General features: G+C 42.0%; 1 protein-coding gene across 1 annotated transcript in view; it reads right to left on the bottom strand.

The window, feature by feature from the left end:
* Positions 1-711: 711 nt before the first annotated feature.
* nphp4 (nephronophthisis 4) overlaps positions 712-26,105 on the bottom strand; it is a 161,219-nt gene continuing 135,825 nt past the window's right edge. The window contains exons 20-30 of the mRNA XM_070909736.1: positions 23,907-24,106; positions 22,395-22,618; positions 15,983-16,172; positions 15,260-15,343; positions 11,117-11,273; positions 10,383-10,459; positions 10,036-10,121; positions 8,331-8,502; positions 5,879-6,058; positions 3,827-3,970; positions 712-861 (exon numbers count right to left, since the gene is read on the bottom strand). Of these exons, the coding sequence (XP_070765837.1) occupies positions 712-861; positions 3,827-3,970; positions 5,879-6,058; positions 8,331-8,502; positions 10,036-10,121; positions 10,383-10,459; positions 11,117-11,273; positions 15,260-15,343; positions 15,983-16,172; positions 22,395-22,618; positions 23,907-24,106 (1,664 nt within the window). The remainder of the gene's footprint in view (positions 862-3,826; positions 3,971-5,878; positions 6,059-8,330; positions 8,503-10,035; positions 10,122-10,382; positions 10,460-11,116; positions 11,274-15,259; positions 15,344-15,982; positions 16,173-22,394; positions 22,619-23,906; positions 24,107-26,105) is intronic.

Below are 26,105 nucleotides of genomic sequence, written 5' to 3' on the forward strand. Positions count from 1 at the left end.
TTGTCTTAGATTAAAACTCAACCATCAAGTGGCATTGAAGTGGATTTGCCGGGTAATTAAACTCAATAAACTGTTATTGCTTTCACCCTGGGCCCACCTTCGGATTGGTTGTCAGACGTTTCCCGGACGTTTCAGAAGAGGACAGATCCCTATTGGGATTCAGCCTCGACGCTGATATTGCTGATTTTGTGCCGCTTTGCTGATTACAAAACAGGAAAAAAATCATGTATATCTTCAGTTGCTTTTGCAAATTTTTTCTTTTCGTTTCTTTCTTGCCCCCTATAATTTTCACTTTTATGCATAAAGTGCTTTCAGGTTTAGTTTCTACTTTGCTTTGGTGTATAGCTTAGAAAACGAAGTGATGTGTTCGGGTGTGTGTTCAGAGCTTTTGAGAGCTTCGCCTGCTTGTTTTGCATTCAACACGTTTGATTCTTGAGATGTGACCTTCAGTGATGCTCATCAAGCCAACACAAAAATTCAAAAATACACGACACTATATATGTGATAAAAAGGAGTTTATTTCTGTCTTGAATCTGATCTAATACAAAATGGCACACACTAAGTAGAAAAAAATTACAGCTCATTTGTACTCATTTGAGTTCATTTCACACTCATTTCACAGATAAAAGATATATATATATATATTTAGATCATACAAAGATCATTCAACATTTCCAAGAAGCGGTCTGTACTCGCTTGAAGCAAACATCATCAGTTCATAGTTGAGTAGTTGACTTTCACGCAGAACGTCTCCTCCGTCTTCTCCTGCAGGTTGTTCACGTAGACCAGTATCTCCACGGAGCCGGGACTCTGGCTGGGGGCGAATCGTAGTCCGATGGTGTAACTCTCCCCCCCGCCGATCTGAACGCAGTGAACACAACGAACGCCCGTCATAGTCATCGCAGAGCTTCGTGAGGGTGATTTAAGGGTTCTGTCTCTCTTCAGCTAGCAACACTAAACTGATGCCACATACACAAAATCCCTTTGACCTCAGAATGATGATGAAAGGCCTTTGCATGATTTGATTCAGATTTCTGGGGTCACTATTCAGTTTCAAATCGATTCCGTAAAGATGCTAATAGTCTTATCTGTTCAAGTGTTTATCTTTATGAAAGGTAAAATGTGATCATTTGCCTTGCTCACATTATTAGTCATTTGACAGTCATATCTGTACTTAATAGTACTTCAAGCCCTAATGTGACGTCACAAACTTGCTACTGTGAGCTCAACATGGTCTACCTTTAGCTGATAAGACATTAGCTGTGCAGAGCAAAATGCAAACTCCAGGGAGCCCAGGCCAAGCTGACCTGAAAAGTTGCTCCCTGACCAAAAACACTACTCCTGATCTGCTGTCAATCGTCCCATTTCAATGCCTGGTCAGTCATGTCCTCTGTTTCCTCAAAACACACACACACACACACACACACACACACACACACACTCCGTTGTTTGCTTCTCGAACAGTATTTGTTTCAGCGACTTTGGAGCAACTTGTTCACACTCATTACTTTCATTGGTCTAAAAAATCACAGATATCTTAAACATTTCAAAACTGCTGTTGGGAATTACACTGTATGATTTTGCAACAGTATGAAAATACAGAAGGGCTAAGATGGTTTTGTGTTGTTGTTGTTGTTGTTGTTGTTGTTGTTGTTGTGGTGTAATACAGTGTTACTGTGTATCCTCACTGTGGGTTTCCTCTGCCTAATGTCAGGAGGGTTGTCCGACACCAGAAAATGATTGCATGAGGAAACCTCAAATGGCTTGTGTTCTTCATTGTTCTAACCTCTTGACACCTCACTCTTTGTTTTTTGTCCAAACCACGTCTCTGCATCCGTTTAGATTAAAAGGCACACAATGCTTAATGTTTTATGCCGCTCTTGTCAGGGCTCATAGTGTGCAAATGGTCTTTATTTGGTCATTTCTTTGGGTTTTCCAAGTATTTCAATGAGACCAGAATTGCCATCTAGTATTTTCTGTTATAACCAGCAATGGATATAGAGGTCAATTCTGGGGATTTATGCTGTAATCTACGTGGCAGTATTGATCTCTGCCTCCTGACAGCTGATTTTATCATGCCGAGGTAGTTATGCCAAAAAAGAGAAAAGTGCCTCCACATTTGCTTAATGCTGCGGGCACAGTAAATTCTTTATAAGACACCTGGAGCCTCGCTGACAAGATGGAAAAAACAATGGGCTGTTTTTCACTTCCCCCCCTCTCCTCCTGTCTAATTGATGCAGTGTCTTCTGGACGGCAGCAGCGAGACTCTTAAATTGTTTATGTGGAAACAGACTCCCATTGCATCTCATTCATTTATTTGTTCATTTAAAATGCTGGTTTTCCATTTGTTTGGCCATTTTATCACACCTCAGCAAACGAAAGGCAGTGACTCCAGTACCTCATGTCTGTGTGTGAGTGAATCAGCTATTAGAGACACTGAGACTCACAACATTACACAACAATAAAACAACAGCAGTAATGACTTCCTGTTTCGTTCTGTAGGCAAACAAGGAAATCAATCACTTGTTGTACAGCTGAGGCCAGAAATCATTGACTCACCTGATTTTTTACCTGGAAAGTTAAAAACAGACCTTCATATCTGTTTACAGTTAACACCAAAGGTCTTATTTTCCACAATCAGCATGTCGGTCAAGACTTTTTCCTCAAACTTTGACAGTGTCAGTCTGCACAGTAGTGAATAGATATGATGCCTAGCCAGTGACAGCAAAGCCAATCCAGAATTTTTGCAGAGAGTGAACCGATACTGATTTTTGAGGCTGATACCAGGCTAAAATGTCAGTGTGTTTTTTGTCATTGTTGAAATACACAATATAGTAACATGTCCTCATGCCCACTGGATGCGGCTGTATTGTGTTCTGGCTGCTCTACAGCTCCATCATAACTGTTGCACTTTAAATGTCCACCAGAATCAAGACCTACACTAAAGGAATGTCTATACATGAGACATTTCAGATGCCTGACGGAACAGATATGCTTCAAATTCAACCAACACAGCGGTCTGCGCGCGTTGCATAAAGACGCACTTTTTACTCATGCTATACGCACATGACCGCCCCCCGGTGTGTACTTTTAACCTTAAAGTCTATTTTCTTCCATTTTACAAGCAGAACTACAGCGATCGTGTGTTAAAATACATTTAATAAAGTCAATTGTCAGTTAATATTGTCAATGTGTGACTTGGGAGGGTTTTACTGTGTAAGAGAAAAGTTTGTGGTATCACTGTGAAGATTGGGGGGGGGGGGGGGGGGTTATACTGTTTAACAGAACCAATCTAATCATACTCACTAAAATCCCTGGGAAAGACGAGTCACTGTAGCTGACTCTACAGCAGGCACTGATAATAAATACAGTTTGTTCAGCTGCATGATCGGAATACATTATGTCAAACAAATATTGGCCAAGCACTCAAAAGGAATTCCAACTTATTATCAAAAACTGCTCTGAAGTGCAACTTGTTTGTACATGAATTAGTGATATAATGAAGTGAAAGTCGGCAAAATGGCCCCAAAAAGCCTATAGTACGACTTGTTCATTTACAGCCATTTGCTGACATCTCCTCTGAGGTTTCTACACACTCATTGCATGTGTTTTGTCAGTGGCAGAAGCCAGAATACTTCTTCTACATCACCTCCGGTGAGCTTTAGTGATTAGTGGTAGATGACTTAAAAATGGTAAAAATGCTTCAATTTCCAACTTGAATCAGAATGAATTAAGGAGTTTAGGATGAAGTGCAACAGAATAAGAGGAGGGTGTTAATCAAAGTATTGATTTTGGCAGAGTCGCATGACTTCCTGTCTTATCTCACCTGGAACTTATCCTCTTTGAACTGGAGCAGGTCCGGATGGTCAGAGCGGAGCAGAAACTTGCGGCTGCTGGTGTAGGGGTTGGTGTAGGTGATTTTCCTGGAGCTGCCACGCCCACTACCAACTGGGACACAAACCTCAAATGCCTGCGCACACGCACACGCACACACACACACACACACACAGTTTAAATGGTCGGTCACTAAATCATCAGGTCCCATCTGTGCTGCTAATACCAGATTGTTTTTACAGGACAGTTTACTCATAACAAACTGTGAGTGTACAATTTGCATATTGGGGGCATAAAGACCCACTTTTGGACAGTGTGTTTAAATGATCAAGATTAGAAAAACAAGGGACTTCTTTCTGTGGTTTAGACTGACAGCTCCACCACCAGTATGCATCGCACATGACAGAAAGAAAACAATTTAGACACTAAGCTAACCTTCAAAAGTCAGTCATGTGGTTTAGAAAGGCAGGCAGCAGTTATAGAGGGGATATTGCTTTGAGTCCTGGCGTGGGATCAGCTGTCCTTAGCCTTTTCTTGACACTAGCCATAAAGGGGTTGGTAATGTCCAGCTGACCCGGGGAACCACCAGGATGGTTCAATAAGCACTGAACGTGACTCACCAGTGGCTTTCAGTTAGACAGACCTCTAAGGGAGGTGTTCATCATATCACTGTTAAATGAAAAAAAGCTAAATGAGAGCCGCAGTAAGAATTTAATCCCGTTAAAATCATGTTGGCAGTTACCAAGTCAGAGTACTCCACTGATTTGGCTCTGCACTACTGTTGGGGTCACAAAGAAGAGAAGAAAGAGGATCAAACTCGATGAAGCAGAACCAGAGATAATGTGTTTTTTATTCCATGCGTTCTTCTTCCTTGCGAAAACCTGGCGCCTACATTGCCCACAATGAAACACTTTGCAGAGTCGGGTGTGTTATCCTAGTAGTGGCTTAAGTAGCCACGAGCCGCTGGCCTCAAGCCGAGATGAGGAGCAGGCGACAGAGGTCTGGTCTGAAAGAGATTTCTTTTCCATTTTCAAACTTGTGGTCTTCAGCCTCAACCAACGTGAGGTAATTTATCGGACTTTACACAGCTCTCTCGAGCCACAAAAGGCTTTACTCAGCTTTTTTCACATATGCAGCAGTACTCCCCAAGACATGTAAACAGTCCTACATGTGAAAAATTGGCGGCGTTCCCCTTTAACCCATAAGAACCCAGACCCATTTCCCCTCAAAGGAAAATGATGGGGAATACACCACAGACCAAGTGGACCACATTGAAGACATTTCTGATGGGGTTTTTTTTTATACTACCCCTTAATGTCAAAGATCTGTGATGGTACATATACGTTACACTGGGCGTTTATGGTAAATTTACTTGTTTTATTGTGTTATATTAATTTGTTCAAGAAACATGGTCAAAACAGGTTGACTGTATACAGGACACACTATTAAAGTATTAGAATGGTTAAATGGGTTTTAACTTACCTTCAGTATCAAAATACATATTTGAAATGAGTTGCTTCCTTCACTTGTGTTTACATGTCACACCACCATTTTGAAAAGGTTCCGACCTGCCACAGTCACATGACTGTGACATGACCACCACACCAGGATGTTTCCTATATGTCTCTTAGGGACTTAATGAGTTAAGATCAAGCACAAAGCTGTATAAGGAAGATTCTGGGGCCTTTAAAGTGTGTGTTACACTGGTGTCACCATGGGTTCTTATGAGTTAAGTTCATTTTAGCAAAACCCTGTTGAATGAGGAGCTTTGATATGCAAATTCACGCCGTTGCAAACAGTGTTGACGGTGCTAACCTTTGGGAACAGAAAGCCACAGAGTCCAATAAGGTGGAAATACAGTCATCCTGTTGCTGCAACAGCAAAGAAATAAGCACCACCTACAGTTACCAAAGCCTCACCATCTGGAGAACGATAGCCACACCGTTTCTGTGAGAGGGGCAGTGCAAGTGCTTCATTCAAGACATTCTAAAAACACATATATTACCATTTTAAGTGGTAAAGCCAGAACAAAACTACCTCATACCTTGGACAGTACGGGCCGGTGGACGTTGAGACAGAGCAGCCAGGCGGTGACGAGCCGCCGGTGCTCCACATCCACCGCGTTCACATACAAGAAGCGGCTGCCTGCTCGCCACGGTTGCACCTTCAGCTGGAGCTCCTGCACCGCTGCAGGAGGTAAAACAAACACGCCCTCTGGATCCACCTACATGGAAGGTATGGGAGGGAGTCAGTAAAGGGTGATTGGGTTGGGTAGCAGGGTGTGGGGATGTTGTTGATTGGGAGGGATGTGGGAATGAGACAATTAATAAAGAGAAAATAGAGGCATTGACCAAGAGAGAGAAAGAGTGTGACACAGTATGGAAGAAAAGACAGATATTTTATTAGAAGAGGTAAAAGAAAAAAAAGGAAAAGAAAAGGACAGAATTAATGGGAAAAGGTGGTTAACAGAGTGAGTGGAAAATAAAGGGGGGTGTACAGATTACAGCGGGGAGTGGGTGAGAGAAAGGGCGAATGAGGTTTGGTGAAAAAGGTAAAGGGGGGGGCAGACAATGAAATGAGAGAAAGTCGAGGCAGAAAAGTGACAGAGAGACAGAAGGATGTGAGAATGAGATTTACTGTGCAGCTCCTTTTCAATCTGTTGAGAAAAGCAAAGCTATTCTCTGGCGGTGAGCTTTATCCTATTTTATAAGACTCCTCCGATGCATTCCACAGTGAGCTAACCTGCCGAGAGTCAGATCAAAGCGGGCCGCTGATGCATACGGTGAAATCTTTTAAAAATACATCTGTCGCTTTTTCAGCCAGTACCCTGCCTCTTCAGGGAGAACACGACTGGGTCGCACTGTATGCATCCATGGTGGCTGTGACAGGCCATCACTCTTTTTCTTTTTTTCTTCTTTTTTAATATGAGTAATATGCAATGCCCTTTTACTGCAGCTCTGAGTGAGAAGCACTGTCAAACTCTCTCCCTCCTCGCTCCCAGTTATGAATAAGAAACAATGTATTTTAGAATAGAGGGAAATCTGACACTCCTGGAACATATTTTCATATGTTCAGGGAGCATACAGCCATTGCTAATTTTTTTTCGACTCGTGTCCCAACATGATCTGACGTGATGGCGAGGAAGTAATGGGGGAAGCTAATAAAATGGAATGAAATGACATGACATGAAAACACCCATTACGCAGTCAATCCGCATTTGCACATTCTTGATAATGACTTGAATCTTAACCTGGGGTTATTACAAAAGAGACTGTTGCTGCTCCATTGTTTCCTGCTGCTAAGAGAACGATTTGCATGAAATCATTTTTTGGGATATGCGGTTTGAAAATTGCTAATACAGTAAAAGAAATATGTCAAGAACAAGGCTCTCAGCTTCTCATTAGATATGGAGGATTTGAGGTGTGATTTGAGCTGCTTTGACTCCACTTTTTCTGTATGTTGCTGCCAGTGTTTTGTCCCAATTAAAAAACAGAAATCCTTAACAAAGAGAAGGCAGAAGTGAAGTCACAGAAGTAAATTGCACCAACGCCTCATTTTAGATTAAACACGGGACGAGTGGTACGGAGGACGCAGATTTGCCCCAAGCACCACCTTAAACTACTAATACTGTCGCACACTCTTGATCTCCCCTTTACACTCCAAACAAGAGTTATGCATGTAAGTACAGTGCTATGAGTTTTGGGTTCCTGGTGTTTCTATCAAATAGAACTCCAGAATCCAAAACGGACCCTTGGACAACCAACCATCAGAAATTAATTTTCAATAAAAAAAGACCCAATCTAAAAGGAACCCGAGGACAGTCAGACTTGATCTGAATACACCCCAAAATACTTAAACCTGATCCAAAATGTGGTCGACGTGGGCAGACCCAAATACAGAGAAAACCTCAACATTGGCAGCAGCATGATGCCTCACCAATTAATGAGCAGCTGGTGTCCAAAAGAGCAGCAATACATGTCATTTTTTTCCTGCACTTCACACTTCGCAATCTCCATCTGCCTCAAAAAAACAAACTTTCTACTGCAGTGATTATGACGCACACAAGATTAGAGCTGGTAAAGAGTCTGCTTGGATCCACTTGGGTATTGGACATATTGATTCACGGACTCGAGACCCGCAGCAACACAACAAGACGCTCCCTGGTTAAGTTGAATCTGGACCTGGCACGGCTCGTGTACCAGGTTGGGTCTCAGTTATTAGAAACAGTGGAACCATGCATGAAGGCCTCGACTCTCCACACTGCTGAGAGTTGATTCGGGCGCTGCCAAGATTGGAGTGATTGCGAGCTGCCATTCTGCTTTGTACTTGGAGTTCAAGGCAACATCACAGATTTGATTTTTCGGTATAGAGCTCAGCATTACTCGATTTACTTCAGAAAACGGCAAAAAACTGCAGTTGCACTGAACACTTTAGACTGGGACCACAAGCAATTGACAGTATAATATAAAAAGTGGGTTACTCTTGAAGATGTGTACCTCAATCTCCTGGGGGTGTGATGGGAAACATTTGACCTTGCGAACAGCCTGCCTCCCCCTCAGCACCAGTGACTGACAGCTCTGCTGGCCAGTCACACAGCTGACATCCACCCGCTCCAGGAAATGCACGTAAATCTGCCAGATCTGGGAGGGAGCTGCCATCCACTTATCACTACAGAGAAAAACATCATCAGGGACAATTAAGCTGAGGCCCCCTGGAGACGCAGCGGGAGCAGCATGAGGTCGGAGATGAGGAGGGCTGATCTACGGCTGTGCTAGCTTTTCATTTTAATAAGCAGCAACATCATCAACATCATCATCATCATCATCATCACCATCATCGTCCTCCTCTCACTGCTGAGAAGAAGGGTTAGTCTCAGTGGCCCGAGCTGACTCTGAGAGCTGTGAGTGGGAGGCGATGTAGTCACCTACTCAGCCCTGCTCTGTGACAACAGCACTCAAGGAGCATTTGGGGATATTTGGAACAGAATTCAAGTGATGTGGGTTTTTGAAGGCAGTCACAATGTGATATTCAGCATTTTTACACGTTGCAACTGCCATGCCATGAATTTGTTTACAATGGATTGCATGAGGTGTTCACGTAATGCTTTACGGGTTATGTAATTTCCTGAAACATTTCCTCAAAACAAGGCTGGATTATCTTCTAGGGAAAACACACAATTGCCCAAGGCCCCAGAGCCCCAGGGACATAAAAAACCTCCAGGTTCAATGCATGTTCGGGAAATTTGAGCACTTGCTAATTAGCTAGTTAATTCATACCACTAGCCATCTTGTGGCTGTGTATTGTCGAGGGGGCCTCTGTGTTAAAAGGCCCTTAAGTGCCTTAAAATTATGGCCAGATCGTATTATTTCAGCATCGGAGGACTGGATGATCTGGAGGACTGGCGTATAATGTGAAGTCTGCAGTATGCACTTTTGTGTGTTCAACCTGTAAAATAAAGTTACCTGTTTGACTTCGACTGGGCAGAATCACAATCAAAGTTTCTCATTACAAACAAATTAAAGGTGCCCTGTGGAGTTTCTGACCACTAGTAGTGCTATGGAGCAGTGTTTTTTTTTTTTGAGCAGGTTTCTGTTGTTTGTATTTTGTACACTCGCATCAGGATGCACTTGCATGCACACAAGCATGCAGATGATGCAGTCAACATTTCGGCTGACTGATTGGCAGATAGTAGCAGTGACACGATTTCAAGAATTCACTTTGCAAACGTTGAAGAGAATGCGTTCAACACATCAATCAGGTCTCAAGAACACATATGTGCGCAGCTGAGAGACACTCAATGTGTTAGTTTACCAGCAAAACTCTGCAGGGTAACTTCAAATAAAGGGTCTCTAATAGAGAGCCAATCTAATGCTGATCAGTTCTGCAGTAAATATGTAACCAAAACGTCATCATACCCATCATATATATGGCAAACCTGGGCCCTGCATATGAACAAACCCACACATGATACTGCTCTGATCCTGATGGAGATTTGGAAGACTAAATGATGGGTTCTGTAACTTCAGGCAGTCAGACCACCAAACCTCCATCTGATTAGTTCATTAATTCAAGCCTGCGTGAACAATTTAATTAGTCCAAAATAGAATGCTTCTTCAGGCTAAGCTGTGTGTGTGTGTGTGTGTGTGTGTGCATGTTTGTGTTCACTGTGTACAGGTGGCCTGCTCAGTAAATAACACATACGTAAAGACCATCACAAAGAGCATTTTTATGTGTGGACTGGGACTCCCTGGCACTTTCAAGTACACATCCTGAGGCTCCCCCGGCACCTAGACAGAAGCAGAGTAAAAGGCAAAAGAAAGACGTTAAAATGGAGGGGTAAAGGGAAAAAACAGGCAGAAATAAAATAAACCCCACATTAGCTCTTTAAAAGTGTATGGCCTGGTGTAAGGGCAAGTCTTTTAGGTGTCAAAACAGCTTGCAAATGAGGTTTAGGGTTGGGGAAGCTCGAATAAAGTGTTTTTCCCCCACAGAAAAATGTTATTGTGGTATGGACTTGAACATGCAATAAATTAATGTCATTCTCTCACCAGCATCCTTGTCTGGCAGATGATGTTAGGGTCACTGCAGCGTACGGAAATGTGAGTCCTGGCATCTGGGTCTCCAACTGCTTAACCCAACGACAAGAAAGAGGAAAAATGGTTAATGTACAGACAGTAAAGATTTGATGTGTATTTAAGCAGTTTTTATGAATGGAATCAGTTTTAAAACACCTAGCCGATCTTCAGGACAAGTCTAATGATGATATATTCTGTATATACACATAAACATGCACATGCGCTGTACATGTTGTGCTACTTTCTTGATTTTATCCATTTCCATTTTTTCTTGCTTTTCATTTCCTGCTCTATTTCCAGATGCCTCTCTGTTGTTATTATCCTCTTTTTGTGATAGAAATTGTATTATACGGTAAGATTGTTTTTGTTGATATTTTAGTGAAAACACAATACAATGAAGGTAGAATACATTATTCATTCCCATCCACCTTGTATACTGTAAATAAATTATTGTATTTGTGCAAGTGTGTGTGCACCTTTATGTAGGGGTTTATGCTCCTCCGGGAGAGTAAGTCAGTATACCTACTGAAGATGTATTCACTGAGCTCGAAACCAATACTAAAAATGTATTAATAAATAACATGCAATAAATACGAAACTATCCAATCTAGACACAGTCACGGGAGGTGTGTGTGTGTGTGTGGGGGGGGGGGCTGTGGGACAGGGAGTAATGGCTGATGGGGGATAACTGGGGTAACCTGCACTACCTGTGGGGTCATGCCAGGGGGGCAGGCGAATGGCTTTCTTCAGGAAGCAGAGCTCGGGGTGGTAAAGCCGGAAAGTCTGGTCGACAACGTGAGGCGTGGGCTCCACGTTCACCTGGCAGATGGCCATCGGCTTGCCGTCTTCTGCTTTGAATGTAACCTGCGGAGGGAAGGTGAAAAGTCAGTGGTATCAGCAGCATGCCACTTCCCTGCATGATGTCAGATATCCACTGCAATGAAACAGCATTTACATCATCATGGGGCAGTAAAACTCCTCAAGCCAAACAAATAAAACAGACGTACAGAAGCTGGCTTAGAAGCTTCTTAAAGGAGGAGGTTTTATTACAACTTGGGTCTAGGGTCTGGTCATAATTTGACCATCATTTCTATCAGTTATGTTAACTTTCTAATCAACAAATTAACAACAGCCACACATTATCTAAACCTTTAGCTTGTGACCAAAAAAAAATCTAAATTTAGAGACAAGCTTTTTCTTTCCTAGATTCTTAGATTAGATTTATCTTTGGACCCTTTGGGAGGTCAGATTTGGAACCACTGATCAATACCACTTCATTTAGAAGTAAATATTAAAGTGAGCGCACCTGAAATGTTGGTAAAAAGTCTACAGAATGTCAAAGGTGAACCACAATGTCGGTCTGTAAACTGAGATGGGTGTTTAAAGTCATTTTCTGGCTATGGGAGTGGCTATGGGAGTTTGCCCCATCTGGCTTCTTGGTAGTGTTGTTGCCCTGTTCCAAGATCTCAGCAATGAACTTGAGCTGAGTAGAATCAATTTATTTTTTATGGCCGTAATAATGAAAATAGGATCATCGTTGTAATAATTGGGAATTTGTCTTTAAGGCAGGGTGGGGCAGGTCATGTATATTTTGAGTTATTTTCTGGGAACAGCGGCAACAAATTTCATTAGTTCAACTGTACTTTCCCTCCTGTGTGTGTGTGTGTGTGTGTGAGACCCTCAAACAATACTGGTCCTGTGTCATTAGACATTTAGAGAATACCTACATTCTAATTACTACTTACTACTTCAGCGAAATACAGAACTGGAATTGCCATGTTTTCTTCCTGAGGCAGTTCAGCTCTAAACAACATATACAGCTTTTTAAAAAGCAGCCTTTGAGGGGTTTTATTTAAAAATTCACCAGAGAGTACGATGATGATGGAACACGCTGTACACTAGAATATAAAAGTTGGCTTCAATCCGACCACTGAAACCCCCACAGACCTGCTGAATGTGCTTTGAAGTTTGCTGCATTAAAATAGCCCCCAGGATCTGTGGAAATCAACACAAATGTGTTCATACATATGCACTAATTCCATATGATAGTTAGTATATTCATGTACGCCAACATATGCAAACATATTGGAAATGCTAATCCCTCTCATCATACTGTACACCATCTTAAACTAGTGTTTGTGATAAAATAGTATACATAACATAGAGTCGAGTTTGGGGATTATAGATTACATGTAACTGAATTGCAAGATATGAATTATAAAAAATGTTGCTTCTGAGCTGCCAAAAAAAAGCATACTATAGTACTGAGAGTAAGAGTATCTATTGACCGTTTCATACTTTGGTACAAAACTACTCACATTTGGTTGAGATATCCCAACAACTATTGGATAGATTGTTATGAAATTTACTGTGGATATTCACGGGCCGAAGAGGATAATTTTTGTAATTTGGGTGACCTCCTGACCTTGCCTCTAATGGTCAGAATTTCCCTTTAGCAAGTTATCTAGAAATTTCACGGACTGCTTCACATGAAATCTACTGTGAATATTCATGTCCGTATGTTTTGTCTAACCTCCTGCCTTTTCCCATTGAGCCAAAATCAGGTCAGAATTTCCACTTGTACAACAAAAGCTAGTGGGCCAGATTGCCAAGAAATATATTGACCACATTCATGCTCTACGGAGGACAAACCATTTCCAGTCGAGGAAATTCCACAAACTGTCTCATCTTGTCTATGTTCGTTAATAGCTGTTCCAAATATTCCCTAATATAATTGGCAGATTGCCCTCAAATGCACACATTTGGAATGACTTCATGGCCTTTCCTCTGCTGCCAGGACAACCTTCATAGCTTTAACCTCACTACATAACTCCCCCTCTCAAAAAGAAGCGAAAACCATTGCTGGTTGTTCCTTCTTAGCAAACACTTTCATATTGTGAGGTCCAACAAACGCTGCAGCTTCTAGTGGCTGCAGTTGGAGCTTAACACTAGTAGTCTTGTTGTCTGTTGTCTTTAGTTGCATGTTCTCACGGCAAAGTAATCAGACGGTCAGTGAAAGTAATCAACGCCCTAACCCTATCCCTAACCCAACATCAGTGGCCGACCTCAGATGCACTCGTGGCTGCAGTCTGGTTCCATAATCTGATGGGAAAGCCTTCCCAAAGGAGCGGAGGCCGCTATTGCAGCAGATTAATGCCCATGGTTTTGGAATGAGGTGATTAACAATTCATTCCACATATGGGTGTAATGCTAGGGTGTCCACACGCTACAAACTGTACTGTATCATTACACATAGAAATGAAAAATCTCAATAAAATAGATTCCGCACCAGCAAATTATTTCTTACATTAATTTATACGAATAGAAATATTGCAAGTAAATCTATGCAGTGCTACAAGTTCCTAGTAATAACGTGGGCCTACATTATAATTTCATAACAGATTTAAATATCTAGTCATGAGTAATGTACTATACTCTGAAGTTAACTTTCCACATTTTGGTCACTGATTCACAAACTCAGAAGCTGATCCCTGCCAAACAGCAGCTGTCCAAATCGTTGATGGGTCAGATTTGCGGGCCCATGCTGACCTGCAGGAGTGGCCCATATCTGGCTCTGGTGATGTGTGCTGACTGACAGCGGTGCCAAAGCTGGCATCCTGACAGCTCTGCTGTTGGGGCTTGTCAGTTTTAGCGGGACACAGATTTGATCCAGACCCGACCTCTTTGACCTCTTGACAGGATTTTTGCTCAGAGCAGCAGTGCTGACACTGACACACAAACGCACACATACCGTAGGCAGACACACGCGCTTGGCAGACTGGCAAATATTTCATCACTCCGTGCAATGGGAAGGCTCCAGGGTACTGTACTCTACACGAACAACAGGATTATTGCGAGGTACTGCAGGTTAGCGAACAGTGATGGTTATCTTTTTTTAGCAGCATCAATGTGCCAACAATGTAAGCCTAGATTTAACCTCACGTCTGCGGAGAGAGGGCCGAAATTTCAATCTGAATGGATTCATGAGCAACAGAAGTTAATTTCGGTGACAGCTGTAGCATACAGGGCCTGCAGAGCACATTAAGGCACATGGAGATATAGAGCACATTGTCTTATCTGAAGTACATCCGAACAAGCACAATCATATTGTTTCTCCCTCCTCTGAACGTCTTACATATTATAAACGGTTGAACAAGTACATAAAATGGGAAAATAACTTCAGAGTAATACTAAATATGCATGCTTCATTTAAAGTAGATTAGCCAGACGTGTCAAGCTGTCCTCCAATCGGAGATAGTTTACTCTACAGCCTGACATTTGCTAGTTGGAGAAGATAAACAATGTTCAGTCAGATAAAAGTGATTTCCAGCATATAATTTTGCTTGACAATCTTGTCTGGCTAGTGTAACTTTTTAAATAGTTGACACTTCAAAGCGTTCTTTGTGTCTGAGCTGTGACTGTGTGGGAGCGGAAAGGAGGGAGGAGGCGGCGCACTGCCACTCCGCAGAGAGTTGTCTGGGAGTGTGCGTGTACACTAGATGTTGTTAGACTTAGGGATGTACCAGAAGGTTAACCCGACTAAACTCAAAATCAAAGGCTTCATACTATACTCTGAATTTAGGTGGCTTTATCTTCCTCTACTCCTCTGAATCTAACAATCAATGTATATACCATTAGATGATAAAAATGTTTAAAATGGACTGTAACAAAGCATGCTGTACATCCATATAGCATCTCATATCCATAGCTTACTATAATTCCAGCCTGGACAGCAAGGCAAACAACCGAGAGACTGAGCAGCAGAAGACTACCGAAGGAGATAAAGATGGTCTAATACACAGAAAATATTGCAAGAAGCATAAGCAGCACGCTCGAGGTACAGTACAGACCTTGATTGTCTTGGCAGCGACAATATTGGACAGATTCTTCTTGGCCACCTGAGAAGCTCTGCCTGCAGGTAGGAAGCTTGGTCCCTGCGAGGATTTGATTAGAAAACAGAGTAGTTATCAAAATTGATCATCGACCAAAAAACAGCAAATAACTGCAAAGAAAATATTACATCTGCACACCAGGCAAGAAAAGTGTAAATGATCACAAGAAGCAGAATAGAGCCAAAGGGTGTAAAACCCCCAGTCATCTACAGGAGATAAGAGCGCAGCCTATGTAAATGGCGAACTATCCTTCTGGCATCAAATTAACTGTCAAGCCTGAGTTGCCATTACAAGTGTATAACTTGCCCTAGGAATAGATCAGACATTTATATCTCTGCTCCACCCCTTATTGCCACGGTGTCCCACATCTTTGGACCACTCAAGGCCAATCAATTTCAAGACTTTCTTGAACTGGAATCAATAAGCAGACTTGTGAAATACTGTAATATCAGAAGTTAGAAGGAGAGAGTAACTTTGATCTTTCATCTGTGGTGATGGTAATATGTGGTGACTGATTCTAAAACCCAATTCAACCATTTCCAGGGTTCAAGCATAACATCTGACTGCTGAAATACAATCCTATTTGTCGGAAATAGTGCATCCTGCAATAATTACCCTTCCTAAAACATGGTTTTATAAGTTGACCATCCGATCAGCATCGACCTCTGGTCTCCACTGTACCTGAAGGGCCATGGTGTGGTCGCAGAGGAAGCTCTGATATTTCAGGGGAATATGGATGCTCTCTTTAGGCCGGAGGTAAACCCTTGGACCTGGGGCACCTTCCTCCAAGTGGAACATGTTCTCCTCCAGCGGGGTCGGAGTTTTGGTTAGTGATTTGAAGTAGCGCCACTCCTCTGTGTTAGTGATGACACTGGATGGAAAGATTAAAGGACATGAGTGAGATGAAAGCAGGTTCTTGTATATCTTTAAGGGGTCCATCCAGGATCAGAGTTGGACTTGTTACACAATCAGGAATAAAAATCTTACCCTCGCTACTGAACGCTGCCCTGTTCATTACACTCTAGAGTATGTGATGGTACTGAATAGGACAAACAACATAACGATGTTTTTGGTATTCTTGAGTCTTGGCTAACAATACTGACTGTGGTGGTAGAGAACATGCCATGGGATTATCAAAATCAATTGGTACAAAAAAAAAATTGGTATCATCTCAGAAACATGAATGTGCTCAGCAAATTTAATGTCAATGTAGATATTCGACTTTGCGGTATCTACAGGAAAGGTCAGAGTATCCAAAATGGAAATAGTTCATCATCTTTCATCTCGAGCATGGATGTGCAAGATCACTGGAGACTACACTTCCCATGGGTACAACAATGATGTGGTGCCATTTTGCATTTACAAAGATGTACAAGCGGTCCCTGTCTAAAAATAACCTTAAACCTGCAACAACAGATTTTATATTGGCCACTTGGGGGCAGCACAAACAAGTTTTAAGTTGATATGGCAAACTGCTTATTTACACATCCTGCAGTTACAGAGCAACTGCTAGCATTTATTTGGAGTCGTTCTTCCTTACATATGTGAGTTGAATATTCACTCTCTTTAATCTCTGTTTTTGGTCTCTACCAACTCCTGAGGGAAACATCTGGCTTTTTAGATGCTAGACTTCTCCACATTGTTCACCGGCTAGTCTCTGTGTCTGTCTGCCGTTTGGTGCTGACCAGGTACTGTATAATGGGTTTTTAGAGATTTTCTGCTGAAGGCAGCTGCCTGCTGGGACTGAAAATTACTCCATGAGAGCGGTGGAAGTGAAACAAAACAGTAAAGTTGCGAGCTGGACAGCCAAATAATGAGCTGAAACTTGCTATAAAGCTCCGTAAAGCAGAAGGGAGCTGCAGATTTGAGTGATAATTCTCTGTAGGTGCATGACTTCAAGCTGTCACACTGTTTTCACATTGTTATTTGATACATTGTTACGATAACGATATTGATTATAGCTGCTTATGGCTTGGCTGCTTGCCAAGTATTGGCTATTTTTGTGGAAACACAAAGTTTGAGGGAGGGAATATCATTTATCTTTGATGTATGGCCATGGGAAACCATGGAAAATATTCCTTACATACCGGATCTAATCTCTCCAAGGGCTCCAGCAAAGCATCTAAACAATACAATTCCCTTCAGTACAGACAAACAATATTGATCTGCCATTCTTACAAACTGATTCTAGCAATGTTAAGTTCACTGTATGGCCAACAATCGAAGTGAAGGTAATGACATGGTGGAGCAGTCAACACACAAAACACAATACCTGCCTTTTAAACACCGACGGCAGCATTCATACAAGTGTATAAAGGTCAGTGAAAGCCCCCCCTTCAATCCACAACAAATGGATTTCCAGGAAGAAAGCAACAGGAACAGATAACAAATTCGAACAGAGCGAGGTCTCGTCTCCAATCTTTCCCCTTCCTTTGAATACAAAAATTTCACGCACAAATGCATAAAGGGAAGTGCTGCTTTAAACATCAAAGGTTCCAACCCATGGGCATGGAGAGGGGAATTTCTCTCAATAGGACAGCGTGGGTTTATGCATTTTTCAGGGCTCCACCTCACTAACATTAGGGCAAGATGCACCAGTCAATTCCCTGAAACTTATTCCCACCTGTGCACGTGGAATGAAACATTTTGCCTGTGGCTTGTGTGTTATTCTGAGCCTCCAGAAAGAAAAAAAAAAAGGGTTGATTCATTTTTAAAGAAAGAAAATAGAAAAAGGTAGGAGGTGAGGAGGACAAACACACTGACACGAATAGAAGGAAAACAGAGAAGAAACAAAATGAAGATGATTAAAAGGACATCAAGAGAAAGAATTGAATGCATGCAGAGTTGGGAAAGCACAGAGAAGAAGAGAGATAGATGAGGAGAGGGAGAAATAAAGGCAGAGGAAGCAGCAGCATGGACAGCAGCAGAGGAGCTGCAGTCTCCTATCTGTCTGCTAGCCAGCAGTCATGGCTCACACGAGGCTCTGTGAGGCCAAGTGTAAAAGTTAGCAATGCAAAATGGATGACAACAGGTAGCAAACACGTCCTCCACGTCAAGAGGAGCCTCTGGGCTCTAAACCACGGCAGACATCAAAGCTACAGCTAGCCGAGCCTCTCTTTGAGTGCCCCCCCCTTCAAAGCCTCACACTGGATTTCAGGTTGAAGGTGAGAGCTTTTTCTGTTTGTTTCTGTAGAACAAAGAGCCAACCCAAGGCCTTGCTCGTGTTCTCAAGAAAGCTCCTTGTCAAATATTGGTTGAAATATTGACAAGGAAGTAACATCGGAGTAGCCTTGGTGCGCTGACCAAGCTGTGGTTCATGCAGTCCAGAATAAAAGAGGCACCGAGGCCGGCTTTGTTGTTTGTGTACATATCCTCTAGCCCTTTAAAGACTTGGCTGGTTACTTCGGGTCACCTCATTAAACAAGCTAATACATTTTGTCCATCTCAACAGATACATATGTGGCAATATCATATAGATGAGGGTTAAATACTGGGAATTCAGATCCAGGGATTTCTCAAGAACTCTCACCAAAATCAACTTCCTTTTCCCTGGAACCATTCCTGCGGCAACCCAAGATTTCTAATGAGTGCTCTTGTGTCTGTGTGCACCTGTGTGTTGGCGTCCCGTAGACTATTGTTTGTACTGAAACAAAACAAACACTCCAACCCACTTGAATTGCGTTATAACAGTTATATAACTCTATCAGTCTTTAAGCTGCAGCCGTTTCTAACAAGCACTTGTCATCCTGAAATGGCGGCTTACAGCTAAGCTGTGTGGCAAAATATTTTTAGTGCGCATGAGTACAAAATCTGTAAAAGAAAACTATGAAGGCGGTTCAACAGTAGATAGATCCGACATGCAGGCTCCCATCCTCAAATCAGAGTGCAGAGCATAAATCAACAGGTGGAGTGTCGAGTGCAGAGGATCGCCCCAACGTTACAACTACACCCTGGGAAATCCAGAGCTTCCTGGTAAAAATGTGATCTAAACCCAGAAAGCAGTCATTTTAAAATCATTCAACTCTGATATAGACCTAGCTAATAATGACTTCATTGAATTTTCCTTCCATCGTATCAGCTCATCTCTTTCACATAACAACAACGCACATAACAGTACTGCAGATCTACGATAAAATACCATAAAATACCATACAAATCATAAACCATCAAATCGAAAAGTGTTCTGGGCAGTGCTGTGCTTAGTGAACTGTCTCAAAGTGACCTGAGTTTGATTCACAGAGCTGCGGTAGAAATATCAAATGCAGAGCTTCCTTGCTAATTTTCACATTTCTGGCTCTTGGTAGAGGTGGCAGACGGTTTGGTGTTAAGTGTCACGCCGCCTCATCAGGAAATAAATAAATAAGCTAACAGGGCGCTAAGCCGACGAGAGGACAGATGCAGGGATTGATGACTCTCAATTAGACCTGGTAGGCTCGGTGGCCGGGCTAATGCCATAATGATTCACCCATGGCGCACTCCAGCCTTTGTTGATCAACGTGATATATGTTAATCCAAAGCTCAGGCATGAGCAGAATCCATATCAAAAGATTCCGTGTGGGGGGATTAACAACAACGCTAACTGAAGGAAACAAACACACCATGGATACCAAGAACGGGTGATCCAGGAAACATCAGCCATAATGGCTGCTATGCGTGGATTACAGGGGGTATTTAGCATCTCACCAGCAGTATGTCTGCATCTGTGTCAAGGACAACTGATTGTGCTGCTGAAGGAGCTACAATCTTCTTTGTTTATGGGCCTACAGTATGTGTGACAACAATAGGGTGAAATGTAGCAACACAATGCTAAATGGGGGCTAACAGTCTTCTGAATTAATTTTACTTATTTATGCAGTCACACATGCCAAATGTGTTTGGAAATGCGGCCGCTATTTGTACTTGTTTATTCATAAATAAAAATACAAATCTCAAAAGTGTGAACAACCTTTGAATGCGTAATGCATGCGCGCACACAAATACATACAAAAACATGCCGTCTCGAATTTGAAAATTCAAAGACTTAATAATGCACCCACCACATACAAACAAGACGAGTCCAATAAAACCAATTTCAAACCCTAAAACAGGCACACTTGCAAACACACACGTTAGTACACACCTACACACACATGCATCATATCAAAGCAGTGAGCAAGCTGTGAATGAAACCCACAGTCACACAATGACTTCACTTCATCTTGAATTTCTAGTGTTGGTGTTTCACATTTTTAAATTTCATGAGAAATAAGCTCCACAATTAACTTCAGCATCACCATTCCATCCTTACAACTTCTGAGCTTATGTTCTGATAACGTTTATTGTTTCTGTTTTGTACTGCACTGCAAGAACTGGCTACAGGCTATAACACGCTTCATGACCAACAAAAGCTTTCCGAAGACATAATATAAATGAACATCAGAATCCAAATTACACTGACTGTACATTTTATAAAAACTGAAACTTGATGGGTAAGATTTTCATTTACAAATGTCAGTTCCACAAAATAAGTTTTATTGCCTATTTGCCAACAAGATGAACTTGTTAAAGGCACAATCCTTGACCAAATCTAAACTAAAAGGTAGTCCCATAGCCAGAAATCCAAACACAAATGCGCAAACTGCAATCATTCTCAACCTGATCAATAGATTAATATACAGTCTGTAATCTTTTCTGAGGTAATTAAAGGTTTGTTTAATTCAGCAATATATGTGTAAACACAGAAGACAGGCCTAGGAGAGGCCTCAGCGTTTTTGTAATAAACTGTTAATAAAATAAGATCAGCGTGTGTTGCAACTCAGCCAAGCAAGTGTCACCGGAAATAAATAAATAAACCTAATGTGTGCTATCAAATTAGTCATTTGTGTTCTTGAACATTGTTTAACGGGCAAAATGTGAAGTGTATTCATATATCTGCATCCACGAAAGAAAAAAAACAAAACAAATGAAACCAGCTCATTCAGATTTTATTGTCCATGGTCTGACAACCATTACTGTTTATATGCCTTTGACATGACGCGTCGCAGTAGGACAAGCCCAAGTGTAAATAATAAAATGAATGATTGTTTAATTCCATTTAGATGCTTCCGTTTTAGGGTCCTGACATTGTGCATGTTGGTTCACCGTCACACTGCCATGACTTACTAGGATACTTCATTAGAACAGAGCCGTTGTTAATGTCATTAGTAACACCTTTGCTTTTTCTGCTATCACAAGTCAAACTGTCTGCTGTGAAAAAAGCCTACTTTGCTCTACATTAACATTAGGCTACAAAGTGGTACATATGCAGCTAACCGCTAACAGCTAAAGCTGGACACTGTTGCAGAGACAAAGTCGCATCACAGCTGTACACAGAGAGTGTAGAGGTGACAAGGACAGATGCAATGAATGTGAATGAAGTTTCATGGAAGTCCAATTTACCTTTTGTTTCGGCCTTGGTTTGGAGTGGCCTTCCAAAAGGAGAGCTATGAGTTGGTTAGTCGTAATTTATTAATAATAGACTGGAAACCATGCATTAAGATTGATGACAAGGGTGTACAGGGCCATCTTCTTTCTTCTTCCTCTTGCGTTAACGGTGGATAATATCCAGCATAATGTTGCTTTATTGCCCTCTACTGTTAAGTCTTTTGTATTCACAAGGAGTCACAGGCAACCCTTGATACCTAGGGGACCAGCTAAACCATCGTTTCAAAGAACAAACTTCTGGATTGGATATGTCTCACATTGGGGAGGGTCAAGTGTGAGGACACAGCATCATTTCCTACAGCAGAGCGAAAATAGGTTCTAAGAACTATCTCGAGAGCAACACCACCACCTTTGGAAACACATTCAGAACGTGAGAACACAGTTTCACGGTGGGCACGGCTTGTTACGGTCTGATAATGGAAAACACATACAGTACAGAAACCCATGCTCAGTTGGCGCGTTAGACTGAGGACACACCTACAAACTTGTAAAATGCACCCAGTTTTAAAGACGAAACACATGACTAACAAACACTCTTTGTCAGTGGGAAACATAATCACACTAAACAGTTAAGGGTGGGGTGCCAGTCTGACACCACCTTACTGGCAACTCACTGTTCGCAGAGTCTTACCTGAGCTCAGGGTCATCACTGTGAATGGTGACAGTCTGCGGTACATTAAAGGGGTTTTTAAGGACAAACTCCATGTACTCAGCAGATCCCAGGCTGGCGTAGAGCAGGTGCTGGGTGGTGATGGCTTGGCTCAGCATGTTGGCGATGCCCTCTGCCTTGCTGCGCGCTTCGCTGGGTTTGACCTCATGAAGGTCTTTGGCCAACCGGGCTTCCTTAGTCCGATCCTAACACCCAACAACAATGGCAAACACTGAAGAACACGTTCCAGTGTAACACCATGCAACGCAATATCATGACACTCTGTAAAATTTGTAAAATTATGACCTGAACTTTACATTGTAAACATCGATCCCAGTTTCCAAAGTGACTTCCTGGTTTAACATTGACCTACCGTACTTGCTGTAATTTCCACACTCAGATATTTTGTGCAATGAGAGATTATTACCAACATTTCGGGTGTGCGATCACTCTCCTTTGTACCTCTAAGTAAAGTGGTTTAGATAATCTGGCTAAACTAGTTTAAAACCTTCTAACATCTTTGCAGCAAAGTTGCAGTGTTCCCAAATCTCAGCAATTTGGTTTGTACATCATCATAACTGACAGAAACTATGGCCAAAACTAACAAAATAAAACCTCGGTTGCAATTAACCAGAACTTTTTCTGTGACATTTCAGTGACTATTTTAAGGCATACACACTCTTCATGACCAATACATTACACGTTAAAGTTGGTTACATTACATGGTGTAGTTAGAATGAATGCTCAGCAAGTAGGGAAGCTTAATGTTGCACACTTTCCTTCATGGTCAAGTGTTGTGAACATGAAATGACCTTTTCAAAGTCTTTTTTAATTATAGTTTTCAATGGTTTGTCCATACATCCACGATTTCCATCACCACTGGAACACTTAGTAAAGATATTTGGAAAGAAATCAATGTCATATACAGTGTTTTGTGACAAACAAAAAGAATCCATAAGTAATTAAATCTGTAATCTGTTATGAATGTATCTATGTTCTGCAATAGGAACCTGTGAGTCTTATATTCCACATAGAAATCTTATGTTCCACATAGTATTGGCTGTTATGGAGGTGTGAAACAACTACAACACAGGTCTTACCAGAGGAAATGTAATATGTAAAATGTCTGAGACAGACATGCACCACAGCCAAAATCACATTTAGCATGTGCACCCATGGGTGAAAGTACAAGATGTGCCTTCGGGTGGAGGAACAATTAACACCTTCTTGTACAGTCACTAAAACACAGGGTTGAAGGGCACATCGCCACGAGAATTGTAACACTGGCAGGCTGTCTGGGAGAGGCTCCACGGCTCTATGAAAGCTCCCTCATGACATGTTCAGAGCCAGAATGAGAGCTGTTGCTCTGTCTTTGTTGTCCGTTTGAGATTTAAGTGAAGACGACACACGGGGACAGACTATCGTGGCTCTGCTTTGCAGACATGCAGCTATTCTTGTCTCCCCCACCGGCTCAAGTTCAAAGTTGGACCTCACCGTGACCTTAGCCGCTTTGGCATCTTCCCTGCCCTCCCGCTGATGCACTGCAGCCATGCAGTCGAGCTTGTGGCGCCCACCGTCGGGCTCGTTTAGGTTGCGCTCTCCGGCGACGATGGTGTCAGCTCTGATCCCGCGTCTGGACAATGGCACGCGATCCCCATCTATCTCCGGTCTGTGCGCCTGTGCAGCGTTCCTCGCTGTGAAGGAGAAACAGGCCACAATCATGAATATATTTACTGAACAGAGTGGAATCTAATCTCTTTGCCATTTTGACCATATGTTCTAAAAAGCCTCCAAATGTCCAAGGGAGAGAGGCGCTCACAGATTAAAGTATTGTTGGAGCACAAGAAACAACAGCTTGTACACAGACAACAGTCCAGTAAAACAACTGGCACCACTACAACTGGACCAAAGCCCTGCTGAGCAGACTTGCTCTCTCCTCCCAAATTAGTTTTCACCTCCATCGCTATGTATCCTCTGCAAGCACCAAAATATCTAATTAAAATACCAGATTCATCTACTGGTCAACAAATAATCCATCCCCATTTGGACTGGATCATGCAAATTACCCACGTCCTTTAAAAGCTTTGACAAGGGAATTTGCCTAATCCTGCACTTTGAACAACACTCTACATTCAACAAACTCTAAACTCAGAGCTGCCCAAATCATATTTTTATCTAAAAACAGAATTACTTTTCCCCCAGTCATTTTCTAGCCATGTGACGGAGGACGTTGTGCAGCATGCAGGGAGATAAACGCCGGCTGACTGGAAGTGGCCACAAATCTTAGAGAAATGAGCAGCGCAGCATAGCGAGAGAAAGGAAGTGGTACGTCAGCTTATCAACTGATGACCACAGAGATGATTAGATAGAGGAAAAAAGAGAGGATGGCAGAGAGAAGGAGACATTAGGCGTATGTATAGCAGCTTCATATTAAAACTCTTCAGGAATATCACAGAGTTGAGGGTTGGACAATAAACCAAATCTATCAAATTACAGGAATTATGAATCTTTTAGTGAACTAAATGTACTCATATGTTTGGCTGGGCATGGAACATCAATATTTTTTTAGTTTTTGCTGACATCAGATGTGTGGTCAAACTGCTTACTACTTATTCTTGGATCAGACAAGAAGTTCTTGTACGGTTAAGTTAAGTATTGTTTTTGGCATCTCCACAGTAACTCTGGCATCTTATCGCCACTAGCATGTAGAACTTTCAGACGATACCAAGCCTAACTCTTACCACGACAGACGTCGCATTTAGGGAAATGAAATGTTACAAATATATAAAACACAAGCAACTTAAGAAAACACCCTCGGCAAAAAATGATGAACATACCCAGGAGCACAACAGAGGTAGAGGTATATTTGCTACACACTAAACGTTAGCCTTTTACAAATTCCTTGTGTTCAAGTTTTTTTTGTGTCCCCTGGAAACTGATTTTGTTCTGTACTGCCTGCATCGTGTCTGTATTTCTGTTTGCAATGTGTTGCCAAAGAGTTGTCAGATTGGTGAATGTGTCTCTAATTCACTTGTGTTGCTTTCGCAGATGTATGTGTGGTGAAAGTGGGGAAGATGTTTCCTTCATGCCTCTGCTTGCTTTGTGTTTTCTTAAGCTGCAGTGAGTTGAGCCCTCTCTTGGCTACCATAATGAACTGATAAAAGCAGCTACAACAAATCTAACTAGATGTTCAACCAACCAGTCAGCAAAGCATTGCAAACTCATTCTGTAATTAAAAAAGAAAAACCCATCAGAAGCACATGGGGAGGATATACATTCACTGATGTATAAAAGAACTATTTTTATTTCAAATTATCTTTTGCATCTATCACAATGATGACCCAACCTACAGGAGTAGATTAGATTTTTTTTGTACCACCACATAGATTATTGTGTATTCCTTTCTCTCTCTGTTATCCTCTCCCAGTATCGCTCTTTATCCCTGGACATTTTCCCAAGTCTCCTTATCAAAGAGGCACTGGGTCGACTGCCAGTCACCTGACCAGATAGTGTCTGGCTACACTTTTTCCTTCAGAGCCACAGGCAGACAGGAGTGTGACTGAGCGCGCACACACACACACACACACACACACACACACACACACACACACACACACACACACACACACACACACACACACACAGCGTGGCTCACTGTTGCAACTGGACTCCAGTGAAAGCAATTAGGCGCAT

The sequence above is a fragment of the Enoplosus armatus genome, chromosome 8, assembly GCF_043641665.1.
Source record: "Enoplosus armatus isolate fEnoArm2 chromosome 8, fEnoArm2.hap1, whole genome shotgun sequence".
Taxonomy (NCBI): domain Eukaryota; kingdom Metazoa; phylum Chordata; class Actinopteri; order Centrarchiformes; family Enoplosidae; genus Enoplosus; species Enoplosus armatus.